Source organism: Musa acuminata, chromosome BXJ3-8 (genome assembly GCF_036884655.1).
Source record: "Musa acuminata AAA Group cultivar baxijiao chromosome BXJ3-8, Cavendish_Baxijiao_AAA, whole genome shotgun sequence".
Taxonomy (NCBI): domain Eukaryota; kingdom Viridiplantae; phylum Streptophyta; class Magnoliopsida; order Zingiberales; family Musaceae; genus Musa; species Musa acuminata.
The window spans coordinates 49,349,987-49,370,434 of NC_088356.1; the positions used below are offsets into that span (position 1 = coordinate 49,349,987).

A 20,448-nucleotide genomic window follows, 5' to 3' on the forward strand; every position below is an offset into this window, starting at 1 on the left:
TGCTATCAAAATCCTAAAAAGCGCCGCTTGTGTAATTTTTTTTTTGTCTCGTCAATCTTCCCTTCTCTTCTATTAAAATAATCAAATACCAATATGTCAGATCTGATTGCCACCTAATGAATGATACGTCCGATACGATACAAGGATCCATTTGGCATCGTTTTATATTGTCTATTTATCGGATTAGGTCCGATTAGGATATTGGTCCATCTGGATCCATTAACAACTCTTATTGGGTTTAAGACCGAATCCGATCCTCTTGACAGAGGCTTTAACAATAACGAGTGTATTTTTTTAAGATTCGTGTCAGTGTGGGCTGCTTCGTCCTTTTAATCGTTGTATGCTATCAAAATTCTAAAGAGAGCCGCTTGTGTAATTTTCTTTTTGTCTCGTCAATCTTCCCTTCTCTTCTATTAAAATAACCAAATACCAATATGCCAGATCCAATTGCCACCTAATTAATGATACGTCCGATACGATATAAGGATCCATTTGGCATCATTTTAGATGGTCTATTTACCGGATTAGGTCCGATTAGGATATTGGTCCATTTGGATCTATTAACAACTCTTATCGGGTTTAAGACCGAATCCGATCCGCGTGACAGAGGCTTGAACAATAATGAGTGTATTTCTTTTGATCATTCGAAATGACCATGAAAGAAGGGCATAAAGGGGTCTTGTTGAATCTCGTATTTTGATGATGAAACTACTTGATATATGTTTATGATTTAATCTGCGTTTTGAGTGACACAGGATGCTTCGATCGGGATGAGACAATTAAAGCAAGAAAATCATGTTGTGCCGGAGGAACATGTCAGAAGATTGGATGTCGGGCCGGTGGATCGGTCGACGTATCGACAAAAGGCTTCGGGCCGTGGACTCGGGCATCGGACCAAGAAGAGCGGGTATTGTGCCAAGGATATCGGAGTTGCGGAGTCAACTGGCCGATTGGGAAATAGGCCGCAGGAAAGGATGATGCGTCGAAGAATTGGATGAAGCGTCGAGGGACCAATGACATGCCGGACAACTTGGTTAATTGCTTAGGATTAATTGTCTCGATCGAAGCTTTTGTTTACATGTGCAGGATTAACTACGATGAAAGTAAGACATACAGCAGGAGTTGCGCCGGAGTCAAGACAATGATCATGTTGGGAGTTCGACAGTTCGACGGAAGTTCGGACAATCGTCGGAGGTTCTGTGGGAACAAATCCGAGAAGTCCATAAGCTTGCCAAAGAAGCTCGTCGGAACTCGCCAAGTGGATCGTCGCAAGTCCAGGAGTTTGCTGGAAGTCCGCAGGAGCATCACCGAGGGTTCATCGGATGATCGACGGAAGTTCGCCGGAAGCTCGCCGGAAGAAGCGATTGACGCACCGGAGCAAGCTGCAGAAATTGTCTTAGGAATTATCGTAGTTAGCACAATGATTAAGTTGGAAATGGCAGGTGATCCCATTAACTTAATCTTGGGGCAATTGGGCCCCTAAAAAACCCAAATTGGGCCGAATGGATCAACCCATTCGGACCCTGATTGCTGTGGGAGGTGCAACCGCCCAAGCCAGGAGGTGGCACCGCCTAGGCTAAGTCTCCCAGCGAGACTGGGCGGTGCAACCGCCCCAGCCAGGAGGTGGCACCGCCTGGGCTCAATCTCCAAGCGAGACTGGGCGGTGCAACCTCTCCTGACAGGAGGTGGCACCGCCTGAGCTCAGTCTTCGAGCTCTGCCAGGCGGTGCAACCGCCTCAGTCAGGAGGTGGAACCGCCTGAGCTCGGTCTTCGAGCTCTGGCAGAGAGGTGCAACCGCCCTTGACAGAGGTGGCACCGCCTAGAGGCTCAGTCTTCGAGCTCTGCCAGGCGGTGCAACCGCCCCAGTCAGGAGGTGCAACCGCCTGATCCCGGAATTCCGGGAATTGACAGTTTTGAGCTCCAAATTTGAACTGGGTTGGGGCCTATAAATACCCCACTCATTCAGCACTGAAAGAGTAAGAACTTACACTCGAAATCTTGATCTTTCTCTGTGATTCTTAGAGCTCAAAATTATTGTAAAGGCCAAAAGTTCTCCTCCAACTGTTCTTCCATTTTCTGAGTTGTAAAGAGAGGAGAGAAAATTTCTGTAAGGGTTGTCTCCTAAGCCCGTCAAAAGGACTGAAACTGTAAAAGGGTGGTTGGCCTTCACCTATTGAAGGAAGGCCTCTAGTTGACGTCGATGACCTCGTCGGTGGAGGAAGCCAAAAGTGGAGTAGGTCAAGATTGACTGAACCACTCTAAATCTCGGTTTGCATTATTTACTTTGAGCATTTTATCTTTACTGCAAACCTCCTCAATAGCTTACTGCCTTCTACGCTTTTACGAACGAGTTTCTAAGTTTAGAGCTTTCCGAATCTGCGTTTAGACGTAAATCAGCTTTTTCGTACGATCATCATATTTCAGTTTACGTTTACGTTTTAATTTCAATTATAACTGCAAACTGCCTTCTACGCATTTACAAAACGTATCTCAAAGTTCAGTATTTTCAGAATCAACATTTAGACGTAAACCAGTTTTATCGTATGAACGTCGTATTTCAGTTTGCGCTTGCATTCTGATTTCCATCATAAACTGCAAACCGCCTTCATAGATTTACTTTAACGTCATCTCGCTTAATCTTAAGTTAAAGTAATCTTAGAATCGGATTTTACACCGAAATCGCTTTTATCAACGAACAAAGTTTTAATAGTTAAAAGATTTCCGCTGCACTAATTCACCCCCCCCCCCCCCCCCCCCTTCCCCTCTTAGTGCTCTTAATCCTAACAATTGGTATCAGAGCCCGGTTTTTCTCATTTCGGATTTACACCCACGAGAAATGGCTCTTCATGGCTTTCAAGACGGCTTATCAGTTTTTCGTCCACCGTTGTTTAGCGGATTGGACTATACTTATTGGAAAACTCGAATGAGAGTTTTCTTGATTTCTATGAATTTAGATTTATGGAATATCGTTGAAAATGGTTTTCAACTTCCCTCTAAACCGATGAACGAATGGTCGGATTTGGAGAAGAAGTATTTTTCTTTAAACGCAAAGGCTATGAATGCCTTATTTTTCGCTTTGGACAAAAATGAGTTCAATCGGATTTCTATGTGCGAAACGGCTTTTGACATTTGACGAACACTTGAAATCACGCACGAGGGAACTATTAGAGTCAAAGACTCGAAAGTGAACATTTTATTGCATGATTTTGAGCTTTTAGAAAGGTCCATGAAATTTGAACAAAGTATTTTACTGGATTGAATGCTCAAGGATATAAAAATTTGTGTTGCATTAGGTTGGTCAAATTGGACAATGTGTAATAAAAACATCATATTTGAGATAAAAATAATTAAAATATTAAAGGAACCTAAATTTGGGGAAAAATTAAAATTAAAAATAAAAAAAAACTTAAAGCTTGTTATTTTCCTCAACTTTTGAAACTACAACAGAAAGTTCAAGAAAAACTACTCAATTTTCTAGATAAAATCCCCTAAATATTCAATTTATGAATTTTGAATTTCACCAAAATTTCTAACTTTCTATTTTCATCTTTGATTACTTGTGAAAAGAAACTCTAATAGTCTAGCTCTGGCTAATCATGTATCATATATGAAAACATCAGACAAAGATCATCAGGAGCTACTTATTGTCATATATAAAATTTATGCCTAAAGATTACTAAAATGTAGTTTTTTTATGAAATCTAGCCTTCTGAAGATGATTATATTTTTCTAAATCTGCCTTCATTGTGTACCATGACATATACAAAAATCCTTGATGTTGACATGGTGATCGGTAGTACATGCATGTTTTTTTATTGTGTTCTTAACCCTGTTTTATTTGCTTTTTTCTCTTTAAAAAAAGAATAACTGAGTTCCTCCTCCATTTTTGGCAGTCATATGGAGAGGTGAATCTCTTATAAATAATATCACCGTCCACGTTCATTGAAGAAACCATCTAACAATTAACATCTGAAGTGTCAATGAGTTGTTCCCATATTGTGCTAAACTTCTCGAGCTGATTGGACCAATTCAGGATAAAACCAATGATCCTGGAATCAATTTTCTGAACTAGTGTAAGGGTTCACCAGAGGTTTTATTTTGTGCCAACTAAATTGCCCAGATCCATAAAGGATTGGGACCAACTTAAGGACACATACATGGTAACAAAGCAACAGGATGATAGCAGAAGAAAGGGTAAGAGAACGTTATTCGGACAGAGTAGAAGAATTTGATGTGGTAGACATTTCTTTTTTGGTATGATGGATAATTATGGCTAAGGTTTGGTAAATTGTCGAAGAAGGCGTGAATGGAGCAGTAGCAGCAAAAGCAGTGGCAGCAGCTGTAGTAGAGGGCTGAAGCTCTGAACCAAGATAGATTTGAGCGACAACAGAGATATAACAACATACCTGCATCACTGTGATCACTAATATGATTACTAGATTATGGTCTTCTCTCTGCCCTTCAGAGCAAGATGGAAATGGAGATGATGGAGAGCCAAGGAATGGAGTTTTTGGGAGGATGATGGCCTACTGCAGCTTTTATCTTCCGAGTCACAGAGATGTCAGAGGAGAGAACATGTTATGAGATAATGTATGTCGTACAAGGGTGGCCAACCACATTGCCGAGATCTACAAAATTTGAACTCACGGGCAGGAGTTTGGTTCCAAATGTAGCAGAATAGTTCGAAGTCGAATCGATAACACGTTGATCCATACGATTGTATCCAACCGATAGTGTAAAGCACAATACACCACGGTTGGTGGACGGTTCGGAATCTCGTTTAAGGAAAGAAACACACGGTTAAGTCGCGTATATACTACACGTGAGTGTACTCTGATGCGTGACGTTAAAGGTCACAAATATATATATATATATATATATATATATATATTATTGAGGACAAAGATTTTCATTGCATTGGTTGAACAATGAGTTGATCGAACCATGCGAGACCGACACCGGTGAACAACGCGGTGAATACGAAGAGGAGGAGAACCTTCCGACTCGTTCGCCGGCCTTTTTATTGGTGCAGTTGTAAAGCCTGCGAGCGGTTCGCCATGTGCTCGCACTGTGAAGACAGCTTCGTGGACTGTTACAAGTCCACGGCGGCTGTAGGAAGGCCTGCAGCCTGCAGCTGCCTACAGCCTGTGGCTGATGCCTGCAAGTTGTCACGTCGTGTAATGGGCTACTGTTCGATCGAGGATCAACAATTCTAAGACGAGGGAAATCAATTTCCCATGCATTGACAATTGACACAGTGTGTATGCATGCAAGGAAAGAAGTGAATGGACACTGTTAGTGGCGCTCTACAAGGTCGAGTCTGCTCTCATGTGCAGCATTGACTTCATCGCATATAGTATGCAGAATCAACTCCAATCGCGTTCGTCGATTCACTGGCTATCAGTTCCACAATCTACGACAGTGCTCACATGCTTCGATCACCGTCGCATTGCAAGGAAAACAAAACATCATCTCCTCGTAGAAATAAGTAATGTGCTGTCTGTCACAAGAAAAATGTTTCGTGGGGCGGATGGGGGGGGGGGGAAAGAGGAATACAGCTAACCTGTGACCTGTCACCGAATAACTGCACGTGGGGTGTCACGCCGTGGTGACGCAAGTGAAGAACACAGACTAAATTACCCGTACACCATTGCCTCTGTAAACTAATGCTGAATCCCACGGTAAGGCACAACAAGCGACAAAGTCCAGCGTTGGCACGCGGAAACTTCTCCGGCCAACGAAGAGGAGGGTAGAAATTAAGGGAGAAAGGAGGAGGAGGAGGAGGAGCCAATTGTGGGTTGCTGAGATCCAAAGATGCACGCCAAGACCGACTCCGAGGTCACGAGCATCGCGCCCTCGTCGCCCGCCCGGCCGGTGTACTACGTGCAGAGCCCGTCGCGTGACTCCCATGACGACGCAGAAGAACTCGAAGCCGGCTCCTCCTCGCCCTCCCCCTCCTGTCTTCGGTTTCGACGGCGGCGACGACGACCATGACATCGAGAGGTAAATCTCACGGCAGGCGTCCAAGAACAAGTCTCTCCAGAGGAAAATCTGCATACTATATTCTGCATACTTATTCTTGGTATTGATGAGTAAATGAATTTGTGGGTTGCTGGAATCTGCATACCTTTTTGTCCGAGAATTTGCGGGTTGGTTGATTGATTGATGGTGGAATTTGGTAGATTGAGGAGCAGCACAAAAAGGCAATGGAAGAGGATTCGACTACGACGGGATTTACGACGAGATGAAGGGGAAGATTGCGCGCCCCAAGGTTCAGGATCGAACGGAGAGAAAGGTACACTTTTGCATACGTTTGAATGAAAAGATCCTTTTGATTACGCTGATGATCGCATGGAATTACCATATTACCATGTTTCGCGGTGATATATACAGGTTTTTAGTGTCATCACTGTATGTCATGGTTCTTTGCTTGGATTCATTGTCTTGTGCATTTTGTGCTGTAATGTCTAGAGGTTTCTGGTGTCATCATCATTGCAAGTTCTGCTTCTTTATGTGGATTCATTGTTCAGCTGCTACCTATCTCGATAGGCAGCTTTCTTCGTCAGTAATTATATATGGAGATGACTCTGGTGACACAACTGACCAAATAATCGTGAAATAGGAACAGAAATCTAATTTTGTTGGTGTTGTGTAGCATTAAAAGAACCTCAAATATAGAGAGAGATTGGTCGGAGAAGCATTAGACGGATGTGGCTTTCCAGGTGTTCATCTGAACAGTAGTTCTACTTGTGTGTTGGTGGAGATAAAGCAGAGGCCAACAAAAAAGTATCAGACAGACATCCAACTCGTTTGTCTTGTCTCTGCCCCTCTGTTCGACCGAACAACTGTGCTCATCTAATTTATGGTACAAGCAGTGACTCCATTGCTGCAGCTTGTTTCAGAGAAAGTGAAACAAAGCGGGGAATCATCTGATAAAGAAGTCAAAGAACAGGCTGCATACTGTGCGCTGCCAATCTGGCTGGGTAAAAGGAGCTGTGACATGGTTAAACGACATGCATGGTCTGAGAGCTCCGTGTATGGGACAGCGCAATGTGTGCAAGCTTTGGTTTTGTTGGACCCAAATTTTCTGGTGCTACAGAGGCCATGGTCTTCACCAACATTTAGAATGAATATTTCTCATAAATATATATATAATTAAAAGGTATTCAGGGATTTTATTTTTTGGCAATATCATCACATTATCGGATCTAGAATAATATAACCGGAGAATGAACATGTTCACAATAAACGCAGCTTCTGAAATCAAAGACATGGCTTGAATGCTGCATAATGAGAAAGGAGACACAGAAGTAGGTTTTACTCATCAAAAGTCAACATTCTAATCCTGCATTTGCAAGAGAGTCCATGATTAGTCAATGGTCTTAGCATCATCCGAACTGTAATCCTATATGGTCATTGCAGCTTCTTGTATCACAAGGTGGAAATATTTCTCATCGAATCAATTTCTTATTCCAATTTGTTTTCTTTTTCTTTTGATTTTATTTTTATAATATCCACAAAGGGTTATCTTAAATTTTACTATAGCTTGCTGGATATAAACTGGGAGTTGGTTGGATGAGAGGACTTATAATATAAACTAAATCATGATGGTTTCGTCAGTGAGATTAAAGAGGAAGAATTATGTTATGTTATTATATATGGTGTTAATGATCCATTTCTGCCTAAGCAAATGTATGTGAATCACCGAGATATGCTCTTCTACAAGGCTTTTTCTTACCATATTAGAAAATTTTAAATGATATAATATATTTTTTTATTAAAATATTATAATAATTATATAATTAATTATATTGAAGTCAGATGACTCGTCACGACATAATATTATACCTCACATACATCAGGTCATAATTAGATTATGTAGAATTTGTAATATCTCGACTCATCTTAGATATAAAATTAATATAATTTATAAAAATTAAATTTATTTATTTATTAATTTTAATTTAAAATTTTAAACAGTGATTTCAACTTAACAAAATTGACGATCCAATCAACTCAACCAAGATTAAATAGAGTTTATTTTTATTTAGAAATTGATTTTTATGACATGGAAACACAAAAACGACTATAAAAAAATCCAAATAAGGTGATTTTTCTTTTGTTGTTGTTGTTGACATGACGTGTTGTATGAAACCGTCTTTGTGTATGCTTTCCACCCTTTTTTGATACGTATCTGTGCCAGGAAAACCGGTAGGTCGTTGAGTTGTTCTCGCTCTCTCACGATGCTCACTTTTACTTGTCCAATTATAAGGCAGGTAATTGAACGCGTTTGCCGGAAAGAGTAAGAGAGTTTTGTCATGACACCTCGTCGGCCTAGGATTACTTATCCTCTCCCGAGGCGTATGCTAACTCCCTTCCTCGGTTCATTCGATATTGGTGGGGCTTCGATCGGATACCGGACTCGGAACGATCGGAGGTCGAATTTTAGTGCTTTCTGACCTTTTCCCCGGACCATCCAACTGAATCTTGAGTGGTTCTATGCGAGATTCATGGGTTTTCGGCGTCTATTTGGGTTTTTGATCCAACCAAATCGGTGAGTCCTTCGAATTGGAGCCCAGCGATGATTGATTCGTTCTGCGAACTAGGGCTTTTCTTGAGCCCTAATTGTTTAAGAGCTCGGAGCTCGTCATTGGGAGATCGATCCATCACTTTCTTATTTGTTCTGCAAGAGGGATGAAGAAGTACGGACTCCAGCTTCGATTTTCGCTGGCGCAGAAGACCTCGAAGCCAGTTCCTCCTCGCCCTCCCCCTCTTGCCTTCGCTTTCGACGACGACGACGACGAGGATGACATCGAGAGGGAAATCTCACGGCAGGCGTCCAAGAATAAGTCTCTCCAGAAGGTTTCTTGAAATGGTTTCTTTATTCCTGGTATTGATGAGTAAATGAACTTGCGGGTTGGTTGACTGATGGTGGAATTTGGTAGATCAAGGAGCAGCACAAAAAGGCAATGGAAGAGGATCCCTCAATCTTCGACTACGGCGGGGTTTACGATGAGATGAAGGGGAAGATTACGCGCCCCAAGGTTCAGGATCGAACGGAGAGAAAGGTACTTCACTTTTGCCTACGTTTGGATGAAAACATGATCCTTTTGATTACGCTGATAATCTCATGGAATTGCGTTTCGATCTTATGTGAGACCCCTTTATGCTCTTCTTTTATGGTCATTTCGAATGATCAAATTGAAAGAAGTAATCTTTTAGATGAGACTATGGCGGTGATAATTGGGCTTCAAGAATATTTCTCAAAGGAAGAAAACAAGTAGATATGTACCCAAAGTTGGATACTCTACAAAACGAACTCACCTTATTACTCTTTTTGAAATTGGTTTTCCCTCTTGTGTTCAGGGTGGGGCAGGTGTGACGGTGATTATTTATTGTATCTTCTCCATTCCTTTCTTGAAATAAACATGGGATACCTTTTCCATTTTTTTTTCTTTTTCAAGTTAGTCGATCTCTCATACAAAGAGTATTGAATTATATTTTGGTTGAAATTCAGATCAATAATAGGATACAAAGTAAAGCTTTGTGGACTTTGTAAGTTTGCTTTGGCACAATAATTAACATTTTAATTTTCAATTGTGCTTTGTTCAAGTATGATGTGAATTCAAAAATCCTAATTCGGCAGTTCTTTTTCGGCGGCATCCTTTTTGTATTAAACCTAAATTGTGGGAGAGGATCGACCTTATTTTTTGAGTGCTTAACGATTAAGAATGCAAGTTAAAAATTTTATGTCTGTGTTTGATCTTGGTTGCGATCAAAGTATATAGAAACACTTATGGAGAAAGCAAAACAACGTGAGGGGGAACATGAAATTGTTTATGAGAGGAAGCTACTGAAAGAGAGGAGCAAGGATGATCACCTTTTTGCATATATGGAAAAGTTTGTAACCGGTGCCTACAAGAAAAAGATAGCAGAACAAGAAAAATGGTTGGACGAAGAGAGGCTGCGCCAAATTCGTGAAGAAAGAGATGATGTAAGTGGCTCATATCTTTCTTTTTGCTGCTTTGCTTTATTTTTCTTGTTGCATATGTAATGTGATTTATGCAACCTTTTGTGCATAAAAAACATCCACTGTTCAACAAAATGTGGTGTATTCGACAATTGATTTTGTTTTTCTCAGGTGGAAGAATAAAAGCTTAAAATCACTTCATTGTTGTAGAATCAGCTCATCAGCAATTGCCTTTTGTATGTTTATCTGGACTTTTTTGAGAAGCCAAAACTATGAGTTTGTCGGGGTCATGAAACATGGTAATACTTTTATTAGAACTTATCAATTTATTGTTTGAATGTGCTTCCAATTTCGAGTCCTGTTGTACATACTTGTGTCATCTTCTTTTGTTAAATTTAAATCCTTTTGGTATTAACATCATATAGAAATACTTTCGATAACTTTTGTAGATTTATAGTGATGAAAATTATTAAGTGTATATTTCGCCTTCGGGAGTATTGCATTTGTGAGCATAATTATTGAATTTATCTATTAGCTAATTGATGAATTGTAATATTAGCTATCAAGTATTAGATGCTATTTGGTGTTGGCCACATGGAATGAGACCTTGGTAAAAGTATTGCATCCAAGGTTCACATCTTAGTCATCTATTAATATAAGCTTGGTGATAATTTTGATTTTTTCCATAAAAATTGAATTTATCAGATTTTGGTTTTTTTTATTGATTTTAATTTTTCTGTGACCTTATCCTATCATCATCTTTGTCCAATACTCCAACCATATTGTCCCAACCAATTATTGCATTATTATCCCCTTCTTGTTTCCCAGTCTTGACCTTCATCTCGATTTTTAAAACCTTGATCAGATCAGAATTTGGACAATTTTGGTTATGGGTTTGATTCATACCCAGTTTAGTCAGATAGGCTATCAGATCACATCGTGTTAAGATATGTGACACTTGTAGTCTTATAAACTATAATCTTCCAAGTATGAAGCACAGTGAGGTGTCTTGAGGGTTTGAGTGGATTTGATAACCTGGCTAACTTATGATCAGCATGGTTCATGTCTTTAACATCAGTTAGGGCAAGGCTTAGGAGAGGACAAGACTTATGATGGTTCTCATGTTATTGTGAAACATGGAGCACCATAATTTTTTTACGCTTAGCTAGTAAAATCTGTCTGGTCATTCTGGTGACAATACGCATGTTTAATAGAAACTTAATGTGAATTTTCTTTTATGTTATCAACCATAGTGCAAGAAGATTCATTATGAGTGAAGGCTTCTAGTTATTGTATGTCGAATCCAATTCAAATGGCTGCTTTCAGCAATGATGCAATTCAAATTTGACTAGTATTTGAGTGATAAGTTGTTTTATGATGCAATTAAGTGGGACTAGCAATTTCTTTATTTCTCAGGAGTGATCACACTTCTCTTTGATGCTTTTACTTTTTTAGTTGGTTATCATGGTCATTAAATTTCATTATGAAGCTGCCATTTCTTTTCTTTAAACAGTTAATGTAATCGACATGACTGCTTCATGTAGGTAACCAAGAAGAGTGACTTGAGCGATTTTTACTTTGGGCTCGGTGAGAATGTAGCTTTTGGTGCTCAGTCAAAAGATGCCACAAAACGGACGGAACAAAAGCCACCCGGAGGCACTTCAGCGGTACCTGAACATGGCCCTACTGAGAAGAATGCACAAACAGATTATACTCGGGATACAGAGAAAGATGATACCCAAGCCAAGACTTCTAGTCATACTCAGAACAACTCTGAGCAAGCTATAGAGTTAACAACATCAGATGTTACTGTAAAAGATTACGATGATGGTGATAAATTGGCAGTTGTGGATCAATCAACTGAACGTTACACGAGAGGTGATGACGCATTGGCTTCAGCAAGAGGGCGTTTTTCTAACTCGAAAGAGAGCAAGACAGCAGTTGGAAAGCAATTGTTTCGTCTCTATTTAGCACTTATATCTCGAGTTAAAATTGGTATTCTCTGATGCCATTTATAGTAACCTCATCGGTTATTTAGTTTTTGAGGAACTCAAGAAGTGCACCTCTTGGTAAGTTTGCTGTAAGCATTTCTCCAAAATAAGCAAAAGAAGCATCAAAAGTTTCATGTTATACGTTTATTTATACACATAAAAGTTGTTTGAAGTGACAGTGGTCAGTCTATATATGATCATGAACAGAGGAGGATGCAGCCGAGGCTGGTGAAGTCGAAGTTGCTATTATCAAAATTGCACCAAGATAAAAGTGATGTAAACGCAAAAGTTGCAATAAAATAGACCTCATTTGTAGCTTCTTCAGTTTTTTGTATTAGTCTGAGCAGCAGTAAGATGAACATAGAAGTTCAATTCTGAGAAGAATTCTATCAGGAGAAGTATTGCTTGTCTGGGGAAGTGGCAGAATTTTTTTTTTGTCACTGCAGATTGTTGTCCAATAATAAATAATAGAATTTAGGCCTTCTCTAATGGCAAACAGAGAACAAAATCACTTCTAAACAAACAACAAATTTTGCAGGGAAATGATGAGCCACAGCTTCAACAATTGGAGAAATAAAAAAGAGAGAGGATTCTATTATTAGGGAATAAACAAACAAAAGCTTTAACCTTTAACTTTAGTTGGAGCCAAAAACAAAAGCTAAAGATGGAGGGGAAGTAATTATAATGTCACCTCAAAATGATTTCAGATGTTGTGGGGAGAAGCAACGGGAAAGATATCTCGTTCACATTCCAGCTTCATCCTTGGGGGTATCATTAGAACCAGAGAGAGCGTGCAATAATATATAGTCAAACTACAGGAAGGTTGTCATAATCCTATAGCGAAAATGCCATTAAGATTCCTCCAAAATCTAATCTTCCAACCACCTTTGGTCTCCCCCCAGTCATCATTCACCACCGATAAAATCTTGGTTCCAGACAAATCTCAAAAAGACTATAGACCGGAGAGGAGAAAAGATGGTCAATATTCTAGATTAGGACTTCTACGAATGATACGTCCGATAAGATACAAGGATACGTCCGATACGATACAAGAATCCATTTGGCATCGTTTTAAATGGTCTATTTACCGAATCAGATCCGATTAGGATATTGGTCCATCTGGATCCATTAACAACTCTTATCGGGTTTAAGACCGAATTTGATCCGCGTCACAGAGGCTTTAACAATAACGGGTGTATTTTTTAAGATTCGTGTCAGTGTGGGATGCTTCGTCCTTTTAATCGTTGTATGTTATTAAAATCGTAAAAAGAGTCGCTTGTGTAATTTTCTTTTTGTCTCATCGATCTTCCCTTCTCTTCTATTAAAATAATCAAATACCAATATGTCAGATCCGATTGCCACCTAATGAATGATACGTCCGATACGATACATGGATTCATTTGGCATCGTTTTAGATGGTCTATTTACCGGATCAGGTCCGATTAGGATATTGGTCCATCTGGATCCATTAACAACTCTTATCGGGTTTAAAACCGAATATGATTCACGTGACAGAGGCTTTAACAATAACGGGTGTATTTTTTTAAGATTCGTGTCAGTGTGGGATGCTTCATCCTTTTAAATGTTGTATGCTATCAAAATCCTAAAAAGAGCCGCTTGTGTAATTTTTTTTTTGTCTCGTCAATCTTCCTTTCTCTTCTATTAAAATAATCAAATACTAATATGTCAGATCCGATTGCCACCTAATGAATGATACGTCCGATACGATACAAGGATCCATTTGGCATCGTTTTATATTGTCTATTTACCGGATTAGGTCCGATTAGGATATTGGTCCATCTGGATCCATTAACAACTCTTATTGGGTTTAAGACCGAATCTAATCCTCTTGACATAGGCTTTAACAATAACGGGTGTATTTTTTTAAGATTCGTGTCAGTGTGGGATGCTTCGTCCTTTTAATCGTTGTATGCTATCAAAATTCTAAAGAGAGCCGCTTGTGTAATTTTCTTTTTGACTCGTCAATCTTTTCTTCACTTTTATTAAAATAACCAAATACCAATATGCCAGATCCGATTGCCACTTAATTAATGATACGTCCGATACAATATAAGGATCCATTTGGCATCGTTTTAGATGGTCTATTTACCAGATTAGGTCCGATTAGGATATTGGTCCATTTGGATCTACTAACAACTCTTATCGGGTTTAAGACCGAATCCGATCCGCGTGACAGAGGCTTTAACAATAATGAGTGTATTTCTTTTGATCATTCGAAATGACCATGAAAGAAGGGCATAAAGGGGTCTTGTTGAATCTCGTATTTTGATGATTAAACTACTTGATATATGTTTATGATTTAATCTGCGTTTTGGGTGACGCAGGATGCCTCGATCAGGATGAGACAATAAAGCAGGAAAATCATGTTGTGCTGGAGGAACATGTCATAAGATTGGACGTCGAGCCGGTGGATCGATCGACGTATCGACAGAAGGCTTCGGGCCGTGGACTCGGGCATCGGACCAAGAAGAGCGGGTATTGTGCCAAGGATATCGGAGTTGCGGAGTCAACTGGCCGATTGGGCAATAGGCCGTAGGAAAGGACGATGCGCCGAAGAATCGGACGAAGCGTCGAGGGACCAAAGACATGCCGGACAACTTGGTTAATTGCTTAGGATTAATTGTCTCGATCGAAACTTTTGTTTACATGTGCAGGATTAACTACGATGAAAGTAAGACATGCAGCAGGAGTTGCGCCGGAGTCAAGACAATGATCACGTTGGGAGTTCGAGAGTTCGACGGAAGTTCGGACAGTCGTCGGAGGTTCTATGGGAACAAATCTGAGAAGTCCATAAGCTTGCCAAAGAAGCTCGTCGGAACTCGCCAAGTGGATCGTCGCAAGTCTAGGAGTTTGTTGGAAGTCCGCAGGAGCATCACCGAGGGTTCATCGGATGATCGACGGAAGTTCGTCGGAAGAATCGACTGACGCACCGGAGCAAGCTGCAGAAATTGCCTTAGGAATTATCGTAGTTAGCACAATGATTAAGTTGGAAATGGGAGGTGATCCCATTAACTTAATCTTGGGGCAATTGGGCCCCTAAAAAACCCAAATTGGGTCGAATGGATCAACCCATTCGGACCCTGATTGCTGTGGGAGGTGCAACCACCCAAGCCAAGAGGTGGCACCTCCTGGGCTAAGTCTCCCAGCGAGACTGGGCGGTGCAACCGCCCCAGCCAGGAGGTGGCACCGCCTGGGCTCAATCTCCAATCGAGACTGGGCGGTGCAACCTCTCCTGACAGGAGGTGGCACCGCCTGAGCTCAGTCTTCGAGCTCTGCCAGGCGGTGCAACTGCCTCAGTCAGGAGGTGCAACCGCCTGAGCTCGGTCTTCGAGCTCTGGCAGAGAGGTGCAACCGCCCCTGACAGAGGTGGCACCGCCCAGAGGCTCAGTCTTCGATCTCTGCCAGGCGGTGCAACCGCCCCAGTCAAGAGGTGCAACCGCCTGATCCCAGAATTCTGGGAATTGACAGTTTTGAGCTCCAAATTTGAACTGGGTTGGGGCCTATAAATACCCCACTCATTCAGCACTGAAAGAGCAAGAACTTACACTCGAAATCTTGATTTTTCTCTGTGATTCTTAGAGCTCAAAATTGTTGTAAAGGCCAAAAGTTCTCCTCCCTCTGTTCTTCCATGTTCTGAGTTGTAAAGAGAGGAGAGAAAATTTCTGTAAGGGTTGTCTCCTAAGGACTGAAACTGTAAAATGGTGGTTGGCCTTCGCCTATTGAGGGAAGGCCTCTAGTTGACGTCGATGACCTCGTCGGTGGAGGAAGCCAAAAGTGGAGTAGTCCAAGATTGACCGAACCACTCTAAATCTCGGTTTGCATTATTTACTTTGAGTATTTTATCTTTACTACAAACCTCCTCAATAGCTTAGTGCCTTCTACGCTTTTACGAACGAGTTTCTAAGTTCAGAGCTTTCCGAATATGCGTTTAGACGTAAATCAGCTTTTTCGTACGATCATCATATTTCAGTTTACGTTTACGTTTTGATTTCAATTATAACTGCAAATTGCCTTCTGCGCATTTACAAAACGTATCTCAAAGTTCAGTATTTTTAGAATCGACATTTAGACGTAAACCAGTTTTATCGTATGAACATCGTATTTCAGTTTGCGCTTGCATTCTGATTTCCATCATAAACTGCAAACCGCCTTCATAGATTTACTTTAACGTCATCTCGCTTAATCTTAAGTTAAAGTAATCTTAGAATCGGATTTTACACCAAAATCTCTTTTATCAACGAACGAAGTTTTAATAGTTGAAAGATTTCCGCTGCACTAATTCACCCCCCCCCCACCTCTTAGTGCTCTTGATCCTAACAGGTCTCACATAAGACCGAAACGTAATTCAATGCGATGATCAGCGTAATCAAAAGGATCATGTTTTCATCCAAATGTAGGCAAAAGTGAAGTACCATTCTCTCCGTTCAATCCTGAACCTTGGGGCGCGCAATCTTCCCCTTCATCTCGTCATAAACCCTGTCGTAGTCAAAGACCGAGGGATCCTCTTCCATTGCCATTTTGTGCTGCTCCTCGAACTACCAAATTCCACCATCAATCAACCAACCCACAAGTTCATTTACTCATCAATACCAGGAATAAGGAAATCATTTCAAGAAACCTTCTGGAGAGACTTGTTCTTGGACGCTTGCCGTGAGATTTTCCTCTTGATGTAATCCTCGTTGTCGCCGCCGCCGAAAGTGAAGGCATGAGGGGGAGGGCGAGGAGGAGTTGGCTTCGAGGTCTTCTGTGTCGGCGAAAATCGAAGCTGGAGTTCGTACTTCTTCATCCCTCGCGCTCACTGACTCTTCTTCCTCCCCTTCTCGGACAAAAAGAAGGTACACTAATTTTTGCCTCGAATAGGTGGTAATCGAATCCGACTTTGGGTACATATTTACTGGTTTTCTTCCTCTGAGAAATCTTCTTAGAGCCCAATTATCACCGCCATAGTCTCATCTAAAAGATCACTTCTTTTAATTTAATTATTCTAAATGACCATGAAAGAAGGGCATAGAGGGGTCTCACATATGACCGAAACGTAATTCTATGCGATCATCAACGTAATCAAAAGGTTAATGTTTTCATCCAAACGTAGGCAAAAGTGAAGTACCATTCTCTCCGTTCGATCCTGAACCTTGGGGCGCGTAATCTTCCCCTTCATCTCGTCGTAAACCCCGTCGTATTCGAAGACCGAGGGATCCTCTTCCATTGCCTTTTTGTGCTGCTCCTCGATCTACCAAATTCCACCATCAATCAACCAATCCGCAAGTTCATTTACTCATCAATATCAGGAATAAGGAAACCATTTCAAGAAACCTTCTAGGGAGACTTGTTCTTGGATGCCTGCCGTGAGATTTTCCTCTCGATGTCATCCTCGTCGTCGCCATTGCCGAAAGCGAAGGCAGGAGGAGGGCGAGGAGGAGCTGGCTTCGAGGTCTTCTGCGCCGATGAAAATCGAAGCTAGAGTCCGTACTTCTTCATCCCTCGCGCTCACCGGATCTTCTTCCTCCCCTTCTCGGACAAAAAGAAGGTACCCTAATTTCTGCCTGAAATAGGTGGCAATCGAATCCGACTTTGGGTACATATCTACTGGTTTTCTTCCTCTGAGAAATCTTCTTAGAGCCCAATTATCATCGCCATAGTCTCATCTAAAAGATCACTTCTTTCAATTTGATTATTCGAAATGACCATGAAAGAAGAGCATAAAGCGGTCTCACATATGACCGAAACGTAATTGTATTCGATCATCAACGAAATCAAAAGGTTAATGTTTTCATCCAAACGTAGGCAAAAGTGAAGTACCTTTCTCTCCGTTCGATCCGGAACCTTGGGGCGCTTAATCTTCCCCTTCATGTCGTCGTAAACCCCGTCGTAGTCGAGACCGAGGGATCCTCTTCCATTGCCTTTTTGTGCTGCTCCTCGATCTACCAAATTCCATTATCAATCAACCAATCCGCAAGTTCATTTACTCATCAATACCAGGAATAAGGAAACCATTTCAAGAAACCTTCTAGAGAGACTTGTTTTGGATGCCTGCCGTGAGATTTCCCTCTCGATGTCATCCTCGCCGTCGCCGTCGCCGAAAGTGAAGGCAGGAGGAGGGCGAGGAGGAGCTGGCTTCGAGGTCTTCTGCGCCGACAAAAATCGAAGCTAGAGTTCGTACTTCTTCATCCCTCGCGCTCATCGGCTCTTCTTCCTCCCCTTCTCGGACAAAAAGAAGGTACCCAAATTTCTGCCTCGAAAAGGTGGCAATCGAATCTAACTTTGGGTACATATCTACTGGTTTTCTTCCTTTGAGAAATCTTTTTGGAGCCCAATTATCATCGCCAAAGTCTCATCTAAAAGACAACTTCTTTCAATTTGATCATTCGAAATGACCATGAAAGAAGGGCATAAAGGGATCTCACATATTACCGAAACGTAATTCCATGCGATCATCAGCTTAATCAAAAGGATCATGTTTTCATCCAAACATAGGCAAAAGTGAAGTACCTTTCTCTCCATTCGATCCTAAACCTTGGGGCGCGCAATCTTCCCCTTCATCTCGTTGTAAACCCCGTCGTAGTCGAACACCGAGGGATCCTCTTCCATTGCCTTTTTGTGCTGCTCTTCGATCTACCATATTCCACCATCAATCAACCAACCCGCAACTTTATTTACTCATCAATACCAGTAATAAGGAAACCATTTCAAGAAACCTTCCGGAGAGACTTGTTCTTGGACGCGTGCCGTGAGATTTCCCTCTCGATGTCATCCTCGTCGTTGCCGCCGTCGAAAGCGAAGGCATGAGGGGGAGGGCGAGGAGGAGCTGGCTTCGAGGTCTTCTGTGCCGGCGGAAATCGAAGCTGGAGTCCGTACTTCTTCATCCCTCGCGCTCACCGATTCTTCTTCCTCCCCTTCTCGGACAAAAAGAAGGTGCCCTAATTTTTGCCTCGAATAGGTGCAAATCGAATCTGACTTTGGGTACATATCTACTAGTTTTCTTCCCCGGAGAAATCTTCTTAAAGCCCAATTATCACCGCCATAGTCTCATCTAAAAGACACTTCTTTCAATTTAATTATTCGAAATGACCATGAAAGAAAGGCATAAAGGGGTCTCACATATGATCGAAATGTAATTCTATTCGATCATCAACGTAATCAAAAGATTAAAGTTTTCTTCCAAACGTAGGCAAAAGTAAAGTACCTTTCTCTCCGTTCGATCCTGAACCTTTGGGCGCGTAATCTTCCCCTTCATCTCGTCGTAAACCCCGTCGTAGTCGAAGACCGAGGGATCCTCTTCCATTGCCTTTTTATGCTGCTCCTCGATCTACAAAATTCCACCATCAATCAACCAATCCGCAAGTTCATTTACTCATCAATACCAGGAATAAGGAAACCATTTCAAGAAACCTTCTGGAGAGACTTGTTCTTGGATGCCTGCCAAATGAATCCTTGTATCGCATCGGACGTATCATTCATTAGGTGGCAATCGGATCTAATATATTGGTATTTGGTTATTTTAATAGAAGAGAAGGGAAGATTGACGAGACAAAAAGAAAATTACACAAGCGGATCTTTTTAGGATTTTGATAGCATACAACGTTTAAAAGGATGAAGCATCCCACACTAACACGAATCTTAAAGAAATACACCCGTTATTGTTAAAGCCTCAGTCATGCGGATCGGATTCGGTCTTAAAGAAATACACCTGGGCCGGAGGTTGCCGTTGGCTAGACATGTCTCGCAATGCAACCCGGCGTCGCAGTTCCCGTTGGACATGCAGATCGAACCGAGCTGTGTTTTACGGAGAAGAAGAAAACCCAAAGGTGAAGAGGAAAGATGGAGAAAGGTGACGGAAGAGAAGAGGGTAGCAAAGAACCTGAGCAGCAGAAGACGAAGGAAGAAGGCGAGAATGGAGCAGTAGCAGCAAAAGCAATGGTAGCAGCTGCAATAGAGGGCTGAAGCTCTGAACCAAGATAGATTTGAGCGACAACAGAGATATAACAACATACCTGCATCACTGTGATCACTAATATGATTACTGGATTACAGTCTTCTCTCTGCCCTTCAGAGCAAGATGGAAATGGAGATGATGGAGAGCCAAGGAATGGAGTTTTTGGGAGGATGATGGCCTACTGCAGCTTTTGTCTTCCGAGTCACAGAGATGTCAGAGGAGAGAACATGTTATGAGATAATGTATTTCGTACGAGGGTGGCCAACCACATTGCCGAGATCTACAAAATTTGAACTCACGGGCAGGAGTTTGGTCCCAAATGTAGCAGAATAGGTCGAAGTCGAATCGACGACACGTTGATCCATACGATTGTATCCAACCGGTAGTGTACAAGCACAACACACCACGGTTGGTGGACGGTTCGGAATCCCGTTTAAGGAAAGAAACACACGGTTAAGTCGCATAGATACTACACGTGAGTGTACTCTGATGCGTGAGGTTAAAGGTCATAAATATATATATATATATATTGA

General features: G+C 41.5%; 1 protein-coding gene across 1 annotated transcript; it reads left to right on the plus strand.

Annotated features, from left to right (window-relative positions):
• The first annotated feature begins 5,630 nt into the window (after nt 1–5,630).
• On the plus strand, nt 5,631–11,976 carry LOC135644283 (uncharacterized). The gene is made up of 5 exons (XM_065161750.1): nt 5,631–6,003; nt 6,183–8,862; nt 8,946–9,068; nt 9,782–9,994; nt 11,515–11,976. Exons 2-5 carry the CDS (start codon nt 8,695–8,697, stop codon nt 11,974–11,976), a joined length of 966 nt encoding a protein of 321 aa, XP_065017822.1. The 5' UTR covers nt 5,631–6,003; nt 6,183–8,694.
• The last annotated feature ends 8,472 nt before the right edge of the window (nt 11,977–20,448 follow it).

Bases quoted from the DNA above. Each gene is read 5' to 3' on its own strand.
- LOC135644283 (XM_065161750.1), top strand. From the start codon at position 8,695: ATGAAGAAGTACGGACTCCAGCTTCGATTTTCGCTGGCGCAGAAGACC. The intron at 9,069-9,781 runs GTACTTCACTTT...TTGCGATCAAAG, and splicing joins AGGATCGAACGGAGAGAAAG to TATATAGAAACACTTATGGA. The intron at 9,995-11,514 runs GTAAGTGGCTCA...TGCTTCATGTAG, and splicing joins TTCGTGAAGAAAGAGATGAT to GTAACCAAGAAGAGTGACTT.